The sequence below is a fragment of the Salvelinus sp. IW2-2015 genome, linkage group LG13 (assembly GCF_002910315.2).
Source record: "Salvelinus sp. IW2-2015 linkage group LG13, ASM291031v2, whole genome shotgun sequence".
NCBI classification, from domain to species: domain Eukaryota; kingdom Metazoa; phylum Chordata; class Actinopteri; order Salmoniformes; family Salmonidae; genus Salvelinus; species Salvelinus sp. IW2-2015.
The window spans coordinates 48,779,868-48,795,986 of record NC_036853.1 but is presented as its reverse complement, the minus strand read 5'-3'; the positions used below and the strand labels follow the sequence as shown (position 1 = coordinate 48,795,986).

Genomic DNA, 16,119 nt, shown 5'->3' with positions numbered 1-16,119 from the left:
CATGCTTAAGTGTTACATATTCTACTCCAAAACAGCCAGTACAGTATTTCTGTTCATCAACCACTATGCTTTCATTAAATAAATAACAAGAGAAAAAAACATTCAAATTCAGTATGTTTATTAAAAAACTCCATTTTAGTCACACTTCCACCCAGCTCCACGACCACGGGTTAAACCTTGCTCAGATGATCAATGTATTTGTTGAGTTGTTGTATCGTCAATTTCTCTAGCCAAAACATCTTGATCTTTGCTTGTCGGCTTGGCAGAGTTACGGATGAATGTTTTCAGTTGACACCAAACAAGTTCGATCGGGTCTAAATCAGGAGACCTACATGTAGAGATGAAAAATATATATTTTTAGATATACTGTAGGCCTACCGTAGGTGTTGTAGGTCTTTTATTTATGTATACATTTTTTTATGTAACCTTTATTTTACTACATAAAGGTCTACTTACTCTTGACCCAGTTTATGCCCTCATTTGCAATGCAAACCCGGGCGGCAGTGTTTTGGGTCATTGCCTGCATTTGGAGAATAATTTTTTTGGGGGGGCCTAACAGCCAACATTAGGTACAATAATAGAAATATACGTTTTATATGTTTAGGCCTATGTAAATAGGCCTAAACATAACTAAATATTGCTATAATTCCTACCTTGAAAGAAACGATGTGGTCCCAGGAACACCTCTCTGACATATCTCTTGCTGATTTATTCCTCAAAGAAATCTCAAGCCATGATACCTGAAAAGGAGACAACAGTGAATTATTTCACATAACCAGTCCGTGAGGCGTAGGCTACAACTACGCCACGGTTGATTCGTCTGTGAAGATGACGTCATTGAATGTCTCGTCAGCTTTGATCCATGCCTGGGCCTGCAGGACGCAAAGTGCTTTGTTTGGCAGACGAATCATTGGGTCGAAACTACAGAACAGTACAAAAGAAGCGAACACACATGGTTAATGTTCTGAGAATTAAAAAAAAAGAAGTATATATATATAACATTAATTACCGAGCCTTTCCATAAATCCATGCAGGTTTCTTCAACTGTCTTCTTCTGACTGATTTGAGCGATGTTGTGCGGTGATGCCAGCAGATTCCTGATGGCCTTTGCTGATCGCTCATCGTCTTCATTCATCAGTGAGTCGATGGCTTGAAGTGTCTCGCTGGAAATGGAATACAATGTAAAAATGTGCAGCATACAGTAAAAACCAGCAGTTGATTTATATAGCATTATTTTTTGCATTATTAGGCCTACTTTACAGTATTGTCGCCTACTGTACCTGTACATTTTCCTGGGCTTTCGAGTTCGGCGTAAAACGGGCATCTGATGATAGTATTTGCYAATAGCACTGTCCGTGACCAAAATCCAAGTCTACCAGTATTTTTGAAATGTCTTCAGTTGGTTTTCCGTTCCTCCTGAATGCCCCAATCTGCRCACTTAAATGAATAGAGGTCATGGTGCTACAGTATGTTGTACAGCATAATCAAAGTGAGGACAATCGGCGATCTGCTGTATGCTTAGCCTATTGTAACCTGAAAGTCCCACCTTTCCAGTACTCTTCACCCCATCCAAAACTCCACCCTTAACGCAGTTACCATTCAAAAACGAGCTGTTTATCTAAAAACAAATGACATTGCGACCAAATAGAACAGACGAAATGGACATCGTTTTCATCAAGCCAGCTTCTTTCTATGGTGRTACCCGTTCAAGGGTTAGGACTGTAACCACCCAGTGTTGCCAACTAATTTTCAGGGTAAGTTGCTAGAGGCAGGTTGCTTTGTTGCTAAATGTCGTTGTGATGTCATTGCGTGATAATGTAAAACTGCGTCATTACYTAGAAWACACAATAWCGTTACTCAAATTGACTGGCCATCTTGGCGAAAAATAMGATTTGACATTTGTTCAGGTACAGACTCCCACTCTTTTCTGTACTTCTGGCTGTACAKTTTTSATTGAGACATGTTGATTGATGTTGTAAGTTCTGTTCAAGATCAAACATTTGTGACCAACTATATTCATTGGGTTTGGCTCGTRGAACCCGTACTGCTGCAGTCAGCCAACAATGATTTGCAATTTGCMGAAATTTCTGCTGTCCTGCTGCTGCCTGTGCACGAGCTGAGCGCCTGCTGCTGACGTCACTCACAATGCACTTTTGCAGCCAGGCACGTGTYTTGTGACTGAGTGTGTGACAGAGAAAATCGTTTTTGTGTCATTTAGAGGGGAAAATGCGTGCATTTTAGCATTTGAGTCACTTTTCAAAAATTGCTAAAAGTTCTAAATACATTTTTAAAAGTAGCTAAATTTGTTGCTAGGTGCTGTTTGACAAAAAAAGTTGCCAGGGTAGTCTGAAAAGTTGCTAAATCTAGCAACAAAATTGCTAAGTTGGCATCACTGTAACCACCAGAGGACTTGAAAATGAGCCGGAACTGAGAGGATTACTAAAAACTAAAGGCATTTTGGTTTCAGTGCATTTTTAATATATAATATTTTTTATATAGCCTATCAATGTGTATGCATACTGTGTAATAAAATTCATAATTGTGTACTAAAAACGTATATGTGTTTTTGCAGAGCTTACAACCATGCCGACACATGCGTGAAATCAAGAAAGCGGTTTATTTCGCTAGATTCTTAAAATGTGTACGCAGCATTTGTTGTGTTGGAGTCACTTTTAATTGTTTAATTGATCTACATATTTAATCAATAAATAGAGAAATAATCCGTGTATGATGCAAAATGCATTTATATGGGATAATATCTATCATTGTCTTTAGAGCCAAGCATAGCCATTCAATTGTTACGTAAGCAGCTACATGAGCCCGCAGTCTAGTTGTAAACTAGATTCAGCTTAGAAACACCATGGACTTGACTTTCCACTTTTGGTTGTACATCCTGAATTTTTTATGAGATTTTTTTTTTGTCACTGATCTACAGTGGAATTATGTTTTTACAAATTAATTAAAAGAAAAGTCTGAATATTTTGAATCAAAGTTATTCAACCCTTTCATGGCAAGTCTAAAGTTCAGGAGTACAAAATTTGCTTACAATTCACAAATAAGTTGCAATGGACTCCTGTGTCAATAGATTGTTTAACCTGGATTTTTTTGCATGAGTCTATTTGTACCGCAATACATTATTGTAGATCCTCAGTCGAGCAGTGATTTTCAAACACGATTCAACCACAAAGACCAGGGAGGTTTTCAGTGAATCACAAAGAAGGTAGCTATTGGTGAGGATAAATAAAATGAAAAAAGCAGAATTGATAGTTGATAAAATTACACTTTGGATGGTGTATCAATACACTAAGTCACTACAAAGATACAGGCGCCCTTCCTAAGTCAGTTGCCGAAGAGGAAGGAAACTGCTTAGGGATTTCACCATGAGGCCAATGGTGACTTTAAAAAAGTTACAGAGTGTAATGGCTGTGATAGGAGAAACCTAAGCATGATCAACAACATTGCAGTTACTCTACAATACTAACCTAATTGACAGAGTGAAAAGGAGGAATCCTGTACAGAATAAGGCACTAATATAGGCACRAAAGTAATACTGCAAAAATTGTGGCAAAGCAATTCATTTTTTGTCCTGAATACAAAGTGTTATGTTTGCGGGTGTAACAGTATAACTTTAAACCGTCCCCTCGCCCTCGGGCGCGAACCAGGGACCCTCTGCACACATCAACAACGGTCACCCACGAAGCATCGTTACCCATCGCTCCACAAAAGCCGCGGCTCTTGCAGAGCAAGGGGAAACCCTACTTCTAGTCTCAGAGCAAGTGACGTAACCGATTGAAACGCTATTAGCGCGTACCCGCTAACTAGCTAGCCATTTCACATCCATTACACTCACCCCCCTTTCGACCTCCTCCTTTTCCGCAGCAACCAGTGATCCAGGTCAACAGCATCAATCTAACAGTATAACTTTAGTCCGTCCCCTCGCCCATACCCGGGCTCGAACCAGGGACCTTCTGCACACATCAACAACTGACGCCCACGAAGCATCGTTACCCATCGCTCCACAAAAGCCGCGGCTCTTGTAGAGCAAGGGGAAACCCTACTTCTAGTCTCAGAGCAAGTGACGTAACCGATTGAAACGCTATTAGCGCGTACCTGCTAACTAGCTAGCCATTTCACATCCGTTACACGGGCAAATCCAATAGAAAACATCACGGAGTACCACTCTCCATATTTTCAAGCATAGTAGTGGCTGCATTATGTTATGGGTATGCTTGTAATCGTTAAGGACTGGGGAGTTTTTCAGCATAAAAAATAAACAGAATAGAGCTAAGCACAGGTAAAATCCTAGAGGAAAATCTGGTTCAGTCTGCTTTCCACCAGACACTGGGAGATTAATTTACCTTTCAGCTGGGCAATAACCTAAAACACAAGGCCAAATCTACACTGGAGTTGCTTACCAAGAAGACCGTGAATGTTCTTGAGTGACCGAGTTACAGTTTTGACTTAAATCTGCTTGAAAATCTATGGCAAGGCCTGAAAATGGTTGTCTAGCAATGATCAACAAACAATTTGACAGAGCCTGAAGATTTTTGAAAAGAATAATGGGCAAATGTTGCACAATCCAGGTGTGGAAAGCTCTGAGACTTACCCGGAAAGACTGATCCACTTGTCATGAATGGACCTACCAAAACTTACCAGAAGGAGCAAAGGTTGGTATCATAACATGTAAATCAATATGATTGCAAGAGTTTAGACCTCCAAAAAATTATTTAATTCACTTTCACTTGCTATTTTCACAGCTTGTCAGGAAAGCCTGACTACCCATCCACACGCTCCGGTATATTTAGTCTGACCTGTTCAAACTTCAATATAGTATCTTTGTGTGTGTGAGATATCACCTATTCTAACTGACATTGGTAATAGAACAGTGACTAGTTTGTATGTGTTCACAGATACAATGTAGAAAATAGTAAAAAGAAAAACACTCGAATGAGTAGGTGTGTCCAAACTTTTACTGGTACAGGGCGGCAGGTAGCCTAGTGGTTAGAGCATTGGGCTAGTAACTGAAAGGTTGCTGGATGAATCCCTGAGCTGACAAGGTCGTTCTGCCCCTGAACAAAGTTAACCACTGTTCCCCAGTAGGCTGTCATTGTAAATAAAATTGTTTCTTAACTGTAAGATATGCTGAAACTTGCTAGAAAGTTATAGAAACAAGTTAAGGAAAAAGAAGTAAACAAAACATGATTTATTATCAACTGAAACAAGATCCACTGCAATGCAACTTCCCAAATAAATTAATAAATTAAATTAAATAAAGATTAAATTGGGGAAAAATACTGTATTTCATTACCCGTACATCATCTTCATGCATTCTCGTTCCGCTACTGACGACGAGCGTAGTATCTAAATTATTGGAAGTTGCATTCAAGACAGATAAACATTTTCAGTTTGATAATAAATCATGTTTTGTTTACTTACTTTTTCCTTAACTTGTTTCTATAACTTTCTAGCAAGTCAAGRTATCTTACAGAACAGCTAGCTAGCTACCTAAAAGCTAGGCTATATTGTAGCTAGTGACCTTCACCCATCATAATTATCACAATAAAACTAAAACGGGAGGCAACAGTCATAAAGTATAATTGGCTTAACTGCTGTCGTGGCAATTTCCTGTATTACCAAATGATGAGAGCAAACCACACACAAGTCAGAGTTATATTATAAAGTCCATCTTTAATTATATATGAGKTTCACCATAGCCCTTTTTGACTCTCAGATCAATTCAGTGTCTATAAATGAATTCTCTGAGAGTCCTTACAACACAATTCTTAGAATATTTTATAGCCAAGATACACCCCCTCCTAACTTACATGACGYACCACAGATCTTAGTAACAGTTCACAAAGAACCTTTTACTTGAAAGGAGTATCCCATAGCTAGATAGCATTAGCTATAAATTATCGTTCAGTTTGGTCTCCTAAAACGAGATTCTAATCTCGTTCTTGGTACCACTTAGTACGAAAATATTACCTCATCCAATGGCATATATCAATTGTCAATTCTAGATACTCCCATCTCAAATACACCCTCTCCTGGACAAGCTCAGAAAGGTGAGTGATTCTCTAGGTCATATACCAGAGTGATTCTCTAGGTCATATACCATGAAAGATAAGTTCAACACATCAGAGGGGTAATACAATGGTTCCAGACACTGCCATTTTCCTCCCCTCTCTGGGCCCCAAGTGACTTTTCCCTAGAGAGGAAGGCCAATGCAACTGCCCACAGTATAGTCCAAAAAGAGACATTCTAACTGACAAGTATCCCACATAAGCATAATATGAAGACAAATAAAACATTTTATTTATCTATGTTACCTAACTAATTCTGATTCAGCCACGACACTGCCAATGCGTCTTATTTTTTWATGTACTATTAAAATAGTACTCACTTATAGGAATGGGTAAATGTTTACAAGTTGCTAGCTATCCCATAAACCCATCTTCGAAAATCACAAATTTTCATCTTCTGTGGTTTGGTAACTTCCGATTCTTCGATGGAATCTGGCCTGACTAAAGAAGACTGCACAGTTTGGAAAATTTCAAACGGAGCCTTCATCTGCAGAGAAATACAAACCCATATTTATGTTTATGTATTTTCCCTTTTGTACTTAAACTATTTGCATATAATTACAACACTATATAGACATAATATGACATTTGAAATGTCTTTATTCTTTTGGAACTTCTCTGAGTGTAATGTTTACTGTTAATTTGTATTGTTTATTTCACTTTTGTTTTATCCACGTCACTTGCTTTGGCAATGTTAACATATGTTTCCCATGCCAATAAAGCCTTTAAATTGAAATTGAATTGAATTGCAGCGGTGCAGATTGCCTCCCAAGGAAATGAATAGACTTCTGCCTGAAAGCATACAGTTTGACGCAACCGAAGTGTACAAGGCTTAACACCTTGTAGCACCCACTTGGGTGATGATACTCAAGAGCAGCCACAAAGGCGCTGGAATCTCAGCACACAATGTTCATGGTCAGAATAGTTTATCACACTTCAGTTGCCACTTTTACGAGACCCTTTCCTCTTTTCCCCTCAAGCCAGTTAACTGATTTGAATCATCAAAATTATCAGATTATGATCAAAATATGAATTCAGAAAAAAACAGGAAGTCAATTGAAACAATTCCATTCCAAAAAAGCACTTAAAACACCTAATGATTAAAAATATTTTTAAAATGTACAGAAGGGATCCATCTCTGGCTGCTGTTACGGCACCATGTCGACAAAAATCTCCCATGGCTGTAGCAAACATTGTCACTCAATAATTGACTTACTCAGCCACACAAGTCACACACTCAAGGTTGGCTGTATTTATACTGATGTATGTCACCATGTCACTGTGTTCATCAATGCAACAACGACCAAAACATGCTAAAGTCAAGTCCCTCTTAACTGTTTCTCAACAGAGCTCACAACACAAGCTTATCTGGGTTATTCTCATGAAACTGGCACTTGACAAAAAATAAATAATATACAGTATATACCGTACCAGTCAAAAGTTTGGACACACCTACTCATTCCAGGGTTTTTCTTTATTTTAACTATTTTCTACATTGTATAATAATAGTGAAGACATCAAAACTATGAAATAACACATATGGAATCATGTAGTAACCAAAAAAGTGTTAAACAAATCCAAATCATTTTATATTTGAGATWKTTCAAAGTAGCCACCATTTGCCTTGATGACAGCTTTGCTGGGAAATGGTTCATTTATTGTGTTTGGTTTCATGATTTTAAGAACGAAAATTGGATATCAACTAATTGTTTCAAAATTGTGCGTTGAGTAACAGAAAACAAAATTATCCCATTTTCATTTTTGTTCATACCCGGAAGTAAACACCCCGTATTAGTTATTCACAGTGCATATGGGGTTGTTTACAGTCTTGGTGGATCTGTAGTGTCGGCAGTACAGAGAAAGGATTAGACCTTTGTGTGATAGGAAGTTCAAAATATTAGCTAAAATATTAGCCAAGATGTTAGCTAAGATGCTGAACTTATCATGAAGTTAGCATGCCAGTAGAACGAAATCAATAACTGAAATTGACTTGCACTAGGTGGRTAGCTAGCACTAGCTGGCTAATGTTTGCAAGCTAGTAAGCTGGCTAACTGACTAGTTAGGCCTACCTGGCTACTGGCTATAGTCATGCTAGCTAGAAGTAGCTAGTCGACGTAAGTTAGTCCCTCAACCTGCTAAGATGAAGCCAGAGGTACTTGATGCAGAAAGGTGCGATTTCTCCATTACATTCTGTAGCTAACTTAGCTAGATCTTCTGTTTTAACATAGATGTTAAAACACACCTTTTTAGCTTTGCTTTTCCTTAGGGTGCTTTTTAGTCATTCAGTTTTMATTGTTATTCTTTTGTTGTTTATCCTGTTATGTTTCTTACATTGTTTTTTATTWGTTTTTTTTCCTGTGAAGCACATTGCATTCCATGTCTGATTTGCTGTATAAACAAAGCTTGATTTTATTTTATAACATCAACTCTGTCAGAGTGCGGAAAGATCTGATAAAATGTGTATGTTTTTGTTGGGGATTTTCAAATGAAGCATTTTTTATATTTTACAAATGTTTGTATGGAACTTTTTATTTTTATAGGWGGAAAATATGTTGGTTTGAGTATTTGTTGTCAACTCTGTTACTTATTAAAGTGACCAGGCCCTTAAGATCAACTTCTTTGTAAATATGATGAAAAAATATTTGAATCACTGTTCTGCAACATATGCTTAAGCTATTGAAGTACTTGCTTTGCTAGACCTAAGGGATKATGTTTGCTTTATACATGTTGTTTAATGTTCTGAATCTAGAAAAACATGCCAAACATTTGGAGGTTTGTATTACATATTTGAATAATCTAGGATTATACAATCAAAGCCTTTAAACACAATACATGTKAAAATGAAATGCCTTTCATGGTGTCTGACGGAGTTGACATAAATCAAGTTAGCTGCATTTTATTTWAAAAATGAAGGAATAAGGTTGTTCCTTTACGTGGTGTAATAGCTGATACATTGGTCTATCAAAATCTACATTTCAAATGGTGTTAATATTAAGTAAAAATATTTGCTTGTTTTGTCACAAACTGAAATTAGGCAAACTATTAGAATTTTAGCAACCAGGAAATGGTGGAGCGATTTCTGCATAGTGCATCTTTAAGACAACATTTATCAAAACCTTGGCCAGGTCCCCATCATAGTCTTATTCATTATGATTTAAAAGGCTAAACTGATCCTAGATCATCACTCCTACTCTGAGATGCTTTGTGGATACGGGCCCTGACATAATACACTACATGACCAAAAGTATGTGGACACCTGCTCGTCGAACATCTCATTCCAAAATCATTGGCATTAATATGGAGWTGGTCCCCCCTTTGCTGCTATAACAGCCTCCACTCTTCTTGGAAGGCTTTCCACTAGATGTTGGAACTTTGCTGCGGGGACTTGCTTCCATTCAGTCACGAGCATTAGTGAGGTCGGGTACAAGCATTTCGCTGCACCCGCAATAACATCTGCTAAACACGTGTATMTGACAAACAACATTTGATTTGACTGATGTTGGACGATTAGACCTGGCTCGCAGTCGGCATTCCAATTCATCCCAAATGTGTTTGATGGAATTGAGGTCAGGGCTCTGTGCAGGCCAGTCAAGTTCTTCCACACCAATCTCGACAAACCAACTCTGTATGGACCTCGCTTTGTGCACGGGAGCATTGTCATGCTGAAACAGGAAAGGGCTTCCCCAAACTGTTGCCACAAAGTTGGAAGCACAGAATCGTCTAGAATGTCATTGTATTCTGTAGTGTTAAGATTTCCCTTCACTGGAACTAAGGGGCCTAGCCCAAACCTAGGTATATTTAGTAAGTGTATATTGGTTATAAAGCTCTGTCGGGTTTATGCAGAATAGGGTGAGATCAGATGTGATGTATATTAAAGGGAGTTTCAAATAAGGAGAACAAAGTCAAAATGTTTATTTATTAAACATACACGTTTTAAATTCACCATATGAAAAACACACATACATCTGCATGAACTTGATAGACTGCATTAATATACTCATTAAAAGTGTCTTGGGCAAAAAAATAAGTAGTTGAATGGAAGTAATGAAATTTGTGAACATCATATATCCTACACAGTACAAACACAATATGTAACAGACTCATTAGGCTTTTATATGCCTTATATATCACAATGTCTGGATGCAATATTCTACCCAGGAATATTTAACACTGAAATCTGTTACTCACATTATTCCAAAATGCATCTGTGGATCTTTTCTGTTGACAACACTCATCTTTGTCTTTAATTCAGGGTTTGATGTCAAAGTCAGAAGCTATCAAGTGGAATGGTTACTTTCTATGTTATAGAGTGGAATGTTTTTTCTGCTGCTGTATCCTAAGGTAGTTACTCTCTGAATGGCCTCTCTCCCGTGTGGACCTTCAGGTGCATCTTCAGATGGTGCTGGTGGGAGAACCTTTTCTCACACTGGGGACAGCTGTAGGGTTTCTCCCCTGTGTGAACCCTCTGGTGCCTCTTGAGGTTGCCAGCATGGGCGAAGCGCATGTGACACTGGGTACAGCTGTAGGGTTTTTCCCCTGTGTGGACCCTCTGGTGAATCTCCACCTTCTGGGGGCAGCTGAAGCCTTTATTACAGAACATGCAAAGGAACCGCTTCTCTTTACCGCRAGTTTTTGCTCCCCCTCCCCGAGCCTTGGACCTTTGGTCATTTGAGTTCAATACCTGATCGAACAGGCCTTGTGAATCGGAAGGTGCCATTGACATGGACACTGAGTGTAAAGAGGAYTTGGTTGTGACATTTAGATTTGACTCTAAGTTTTCCCTGTAGTCTAAGAAGTCACTGCTGTTGTCCTGCGAGTGTCCTCCTAAATGAGTCTCGACTTCATTCCATGTCAGAGGAGRGTCGCCCTCCACTTTCACAGTCACATCATCTAAGGCCAGACCCTCCCCTTTCTCATCCAGGCAGTCTTCAGAGTACACACTAGTACTGTACCGGTTCCAGTCCCCTCTCATTGGATTAGTCTGTGTATCTAAGCCCACAGGCATGTCACCAGGTATCATCCCTGTCTCTGCAGTGTAAGAACAAGATGGATCATTGCCAGTCTGTAATGCGTCACCGGAGTCCTGATGGGACAGAACTGTCCTCGGGTTACCGTAAAGTAAATACTCTGAGCCGGGAGCAGAACGACAGCCCAGTCCCCCCAGCTCCAGTATCTCTGGGTCTGACCTGTGGTCAGATCCTGTGTGTAAAAGCCTTTGTGTTACAGTTAAAGTCTCTGTGTCTGTCTCTGACTTGAGGACAGCGTTCTGCGTTCCACTGTCCTCTGTGATGCTGCGTCGGATCCTGGGCGGCACTAGGGTTGTGGTGGGGTCCTCCGTGGCTACAGGGGGCGCTCCAGCCGCTCCAGTTTGGATGTTTCTGCTGTGTCGTGGGTCCTCCTCTCCTTCAGACCTCTCCAGCTTGACCCCAGGACCTGCAGCCTCTGCATCTGCAGGCTGACAAGAAGAAAGGAGGTTATTACCGGTACATAAGTAGGATTAGATAACATTGTCATAGGGAAGTCTCACAAACTCCCCTATGGCAGATAAATGAGGATGTACATGTAAGCAAGTGAATAGCTGAGGGGAGCCTTTCTGAAATAAACTGGCCACATTTGATGTACTGTAATTTTGATGTAATACTATTACACTAACCTCTATAACGATAACGTTCTGGGTTGAGGTTCCACTCCCCTCATCAACAGTGATTGGTTGGTCATCTCTCCATGTTTTGTGTCCCGCTGGCTTCACAAAGCTCCTGAAGCCTCCAGTGAGATGTCCTTCACCTGAGAGAGTGATTGGGGGAAAATACATTGTTAGGTTTAMCTACTGTCAATGCTCAACACTATATTGTACACTATTGACCGTTTTGACACTGTTTAGAATTGACAAGGATGTAAGGTAACACTTCACATAACTTCTTGATATACTATTTATAGATTGATTGACTATGTTCAATGCAGCATGTTGTTTTCAATAAGTAAATAATAGGACATAACGTAAATCAATTATCTGGTTAGAATATTATATTTTGTCATTGTGCAAAATAGCCAAGCAATTATTGCATACTATCCAACAAACTGACCAAGACCCATTTCACCATATCTGGTTAAGACATCTAAAGTCACACATGTGCAGCATGGAACGGGCGACAGGCCCTGCAGCCTCTTCGTTCTGAAAAATGTGCGTACCTCTTTCCATTCCTCCGTCGAGGATCTTGACACTACTGGGACGACTAGCAAGGACGCGCTCTCGCGTTGTTCTATCTGCGCGCTCCCGTGCCACCTTCAGTTCCAATAGATGTAGTTTCCTCCGCAATGCCCTGTTTTCTTTCTGGCTTTGAGTTATTTCCAAACGAAACACTGCATAGTCGTCGTCTACGAGCTTACAGATATCTGCCACAGCTGCATTCGCTAGCACCTCCATGATGGAGGCTATTTGAGTGTGAAAAACCACACAGTTAGCCATGTTGGCTAATGTTCACAGCTAACTAACTAGCGTTACCTAGATAACATTTATCAACCAAGCCCTGTCTCCAACGCGAATTAAATACTACAGGGTGTAAGTATGTGATTCGGTGCAGTTCAATTAGTCATATTTTGAGTTCCAGGGTGTTAATAAACGTCCAAATAGCACAAATAAAAATGCTAACGTGGAAATTGTACTTGGTCGCTGTTCACTTCCGGTTAAACTGAAGAGAAGGGGATCTTATTGGTTGGCGTCATAGCTCAAAGGGTGTTGTTAAATGAAAAAGAAATGCGCTCCCAAGTATAGAACGATCTCTTTGTAGCCAATTATTAAATATATTTGTAGTTCTCTTAATTTTAGGAGAGAAATTCCAATGTTGTCTGACTAAGTGGTTTTTTGACAGATGTATTCCTAAATATTTAACACAGTCCTTTACAGGAATATTTTCWATTTCTTTATCATCAGAGTCAAATAAACATAAGATTTCACATTTAGAAACATTCAGCATTAATCCTGATGCAATAGAAAATGCAGTTATAGCATTAAGGGCATGTGCGACCTGGTCTTTGTCTCTTAAGAAAAGAGTAGTATCATCAGCCAGTTGGGAAATTTTGATTTCTTTGTTAAAAATGGTTAAGCCATACAAATTTGCATCATTCAGAATATCTAGAGATAGAAGTTCCACAACCAAAATGAATAAAAATTGCGAAATTGGGCATCCCTGTTGTACACTTCTGTTGATACTAAATCTTTTGGTAGGTTAAGTAGCACAGAACTATTTATATCATTGTAAAACATGCAAATTACTTTAATAAAATTTTCACCAAATCCCAAAAGTTTAAGAGACCTAAAGAGAAATGAATGTTCAATTGTGTCAAAGGCTTTACAGAAGTCCAGAAATAGGACAACTGCATCTGAGTCAATTGCATCTGAATAATCTATAAGGTCCAAGACTAAACAAATGTTAGAGCTTATGTGACGGCCCTTCATAAATCCTGTTTGAGTCTCATTTATAATGGTATCTATTCCTTTCTTTAATCTTTTGGCATAAACCAGAGCAATCAATTTGTAATCAACATTTAATAAAGTAATTGGTCTCCAATTGTCAATGAGAGAAGGGTCTTTATCAGGCTTCGGAATCAATGAAATAAGGTTTCACCAACAAGGTTAGGTTTCACCAACAATTACTTCTGTCCAAGGCAGAGGGACTGTCTCGTTTTGTGTACCCCTCATATATTGAAATCCAGCACTTGTAAAGAGATCAATAAGACTTTCTTGACTTCATCTGAAAAATAAGTCTTACAAACTTAAAAAAATCTTCTTTCTAACAAAAGAGCTGAAGGCGGTCTAGAATGTTGGATTTGTTGACATAAAATAACACTTTCAAGAAAACTGGTGTAAAAAAATGTTATCGATACTGATTCAATATGTATTTCATTCCAAATAATGTGTTTAATAAATTGGGAGGTCTTCAATTTTACTGAAATGTAATTATATTCCTGAAAGATTACCTGCTAAATTGGGTTTCACACAACAAGCTTAATGGCCTGGAAAATATTTCCTGCACAATTTTCCCTCATAAAGCTCTTTTGGGAAAATTCAGACATAACTGTAAGGAATAGGTCATTGTTCACCCCAGCTGGCATGAGAGGAATACTGACTTCTGTATGATATTCGACATCAAGGTAATATTCTCACATTATAACAATTTGTAACATTTGAAAGAGTTTTCCAATACCTTTCAGAGAGTTTATTCTGTGATCAAGCCGTTCCAGTGGTGTCTAACTACACTTTTGAAAACATCATCTAATTTTGGAATGATCACAAAGTTTATCCAGAACTCAGATTGGAAGCGTGGGCTTACTTGAGAGATCTCTGTTGTAATAAAATTATAAAGACAAATTCTTCATTCACAAAACCCAACTACACCGAAGAGGAAGTTTTTCTGAACATGCTTATTCCTGACATGTCTAGAAAAAAAATGCATGTTTAGGCCTTACAAATACTGTTATACCAAACAAAGTTAAGGAAGTGCACTTCAAAATTTTACTAGATCATGTATCCATTTTGGCTATTGTGGCTATTGATGATATCTGCGTTTCTGTGAAAAAAGAAGGTGAGAATCTGTTCACTTGTTCTTTGAATGTAAATTTGGTCAGAATTTGGGAAACCTTGCAAAGTACTTATTACCATTATGAACACTGCCTATATTAACATTAAATATATAAATAGTTACTATTGCAATGATAACAAAACCACTGAAATGATTGTTAATTTTTATTCTTTGTGCCAAATACTTAACAACAAAGATTCCAAAATTCATACAAAATGAAAATTTTCTGATTGATATTTATCGTATAAAACATTAACCACTAGTGAATAACAACAAGAATAACATCTTCATGAATCAATAAAAATATATTTCAGAGTGATATAATTGCACTTAAATTGTTAATTTTGATATATTTTTTAATTGATATTTTTGTATGTTTGAGTATTAGTTAATACCTGATGTTGTGCTAGACATGTTTATGTAGCAATGTAAGTTGATTTTATTATGAATAAAAAAAAAAAAAAAAATGCGGTGTTCTTTGAATTACGTAGTGAACCGAAATATTCAAAGCCCACGTCTCACGCTCACTTTGGTCCGTACATTGATAGCAATGGGCTCTCAGCATCCCTTTCACCGGGGTGTTCGAGGAGAAGCAGTCTGCCTGTCGCACTGCTGCGTCCATCCAGCTATTAACGATTGACTGACWGATAACAAGCTAAATACCACMCTACATGTGAACTAAGRAAGCTAGCMAACGAATTAGACATGGTTACGAGTATAATTGCTTATTTTCAGATACAACAAATAGAGCAAAAGTTGCATCATTGACGTTGGTATGGTGCGTTTCATTTCTTGAAATCAATAAAAAGCTGGCGACTTTGACAGACTGAGTAGTAGTCTACTACTGGAAGAAAGTGAAGATAACTAACGTTACTCAGTAAGGTAGCTATTTACTCTCAGTGGTGGAAAAAGTACACAATTGTCATACTTGAGTAAAYGTATAGATACCTTAATAGAAAGTTACTCAAGTAAAAGTTTAAGTCYCCCAGTAAAKTACTACTTCAGTATAAGTAAAAGCATTTGGTTCTAAATATACTTAAGTATAAAAGTAAAGGTAATTGSTCAAATATATTTAAGTATCAAAAGTAAAAGTATAAATCATTTCATATTCCTGATATTAAGCAAAGCAGATGCACCGTTTTCTTGTTTTTATAATTAACGAATAGCCAGGGGTACACTCCAACACTCAGACATCATTTACAAATGACGCATTTGTATTCAGTGAGTCTGCCAGATCAGAGGCAGTAGGGATGACCACGTTTTCTCCTGATAAGTGTGTATATTTGACAATTTTCCTGTCCTGCTAAGTATTCATCATGTAAGGAGTACTTTTGGGTGTCATGGAAAATGTTTAGAGTAAAAACGACATTATTTATGTAGTGAATTAAAAGTTGTAAAAGTATAAATAGTAGAGTACAGATACCTCCAAAAAACGTAGGACTTTAAAGTATTTTTAC

General features: G+C 38.1%; 2 protein-coding genes across 3 annotated transcripts in view; both read right to left on the bottom strand.

Annotated features, from left to right (window-relative positions):
* Positions 1 to 12,796, bottom strand: part of LOC111971314 (uncharacterized) — a 22,139-nt gene extending 9,343 nt beyond the window's left edge. The window contains exons 1-3 of one of the 2 annotated variants that reach the window (XM_023998069.2): positions 12,273 to 12,786; positions 11,737 to 11,867; positions 9,972 to 11,538 (exon numbers count right to left, since the gene is read on the bottom strand). In XM_023998069.2, the coding sequence (XP_023853837.2) occupies positions 10,429 to 11,538; positions 11,737 to 11,867; positions 12,273 to 12,549 (1,518 nt within the window). In that variant the 5' untranslated portion in view covers positions 12,550 to 12,786 and the 3' untranslated portion in view covers positions 9,972 to 10,428. Of the gene's footprint in view, positions 1 to 9,971; positions 11,539 to 11,736; positions 11,868 to 12,272 lie in introns of those variants that run through there. The other variant, XM_070446414.1, reaches the window with a different exon arrangement.
* Positions 1 to 16,119, bottom strand: part of LOC111971315 (uncharacterized) — a 244,714-nt gene that overhangs the window by 109,641 nt on the left and 118,954 nt on the right. The gene's annotated exons all lie outside the window — the stretch shown is intronic.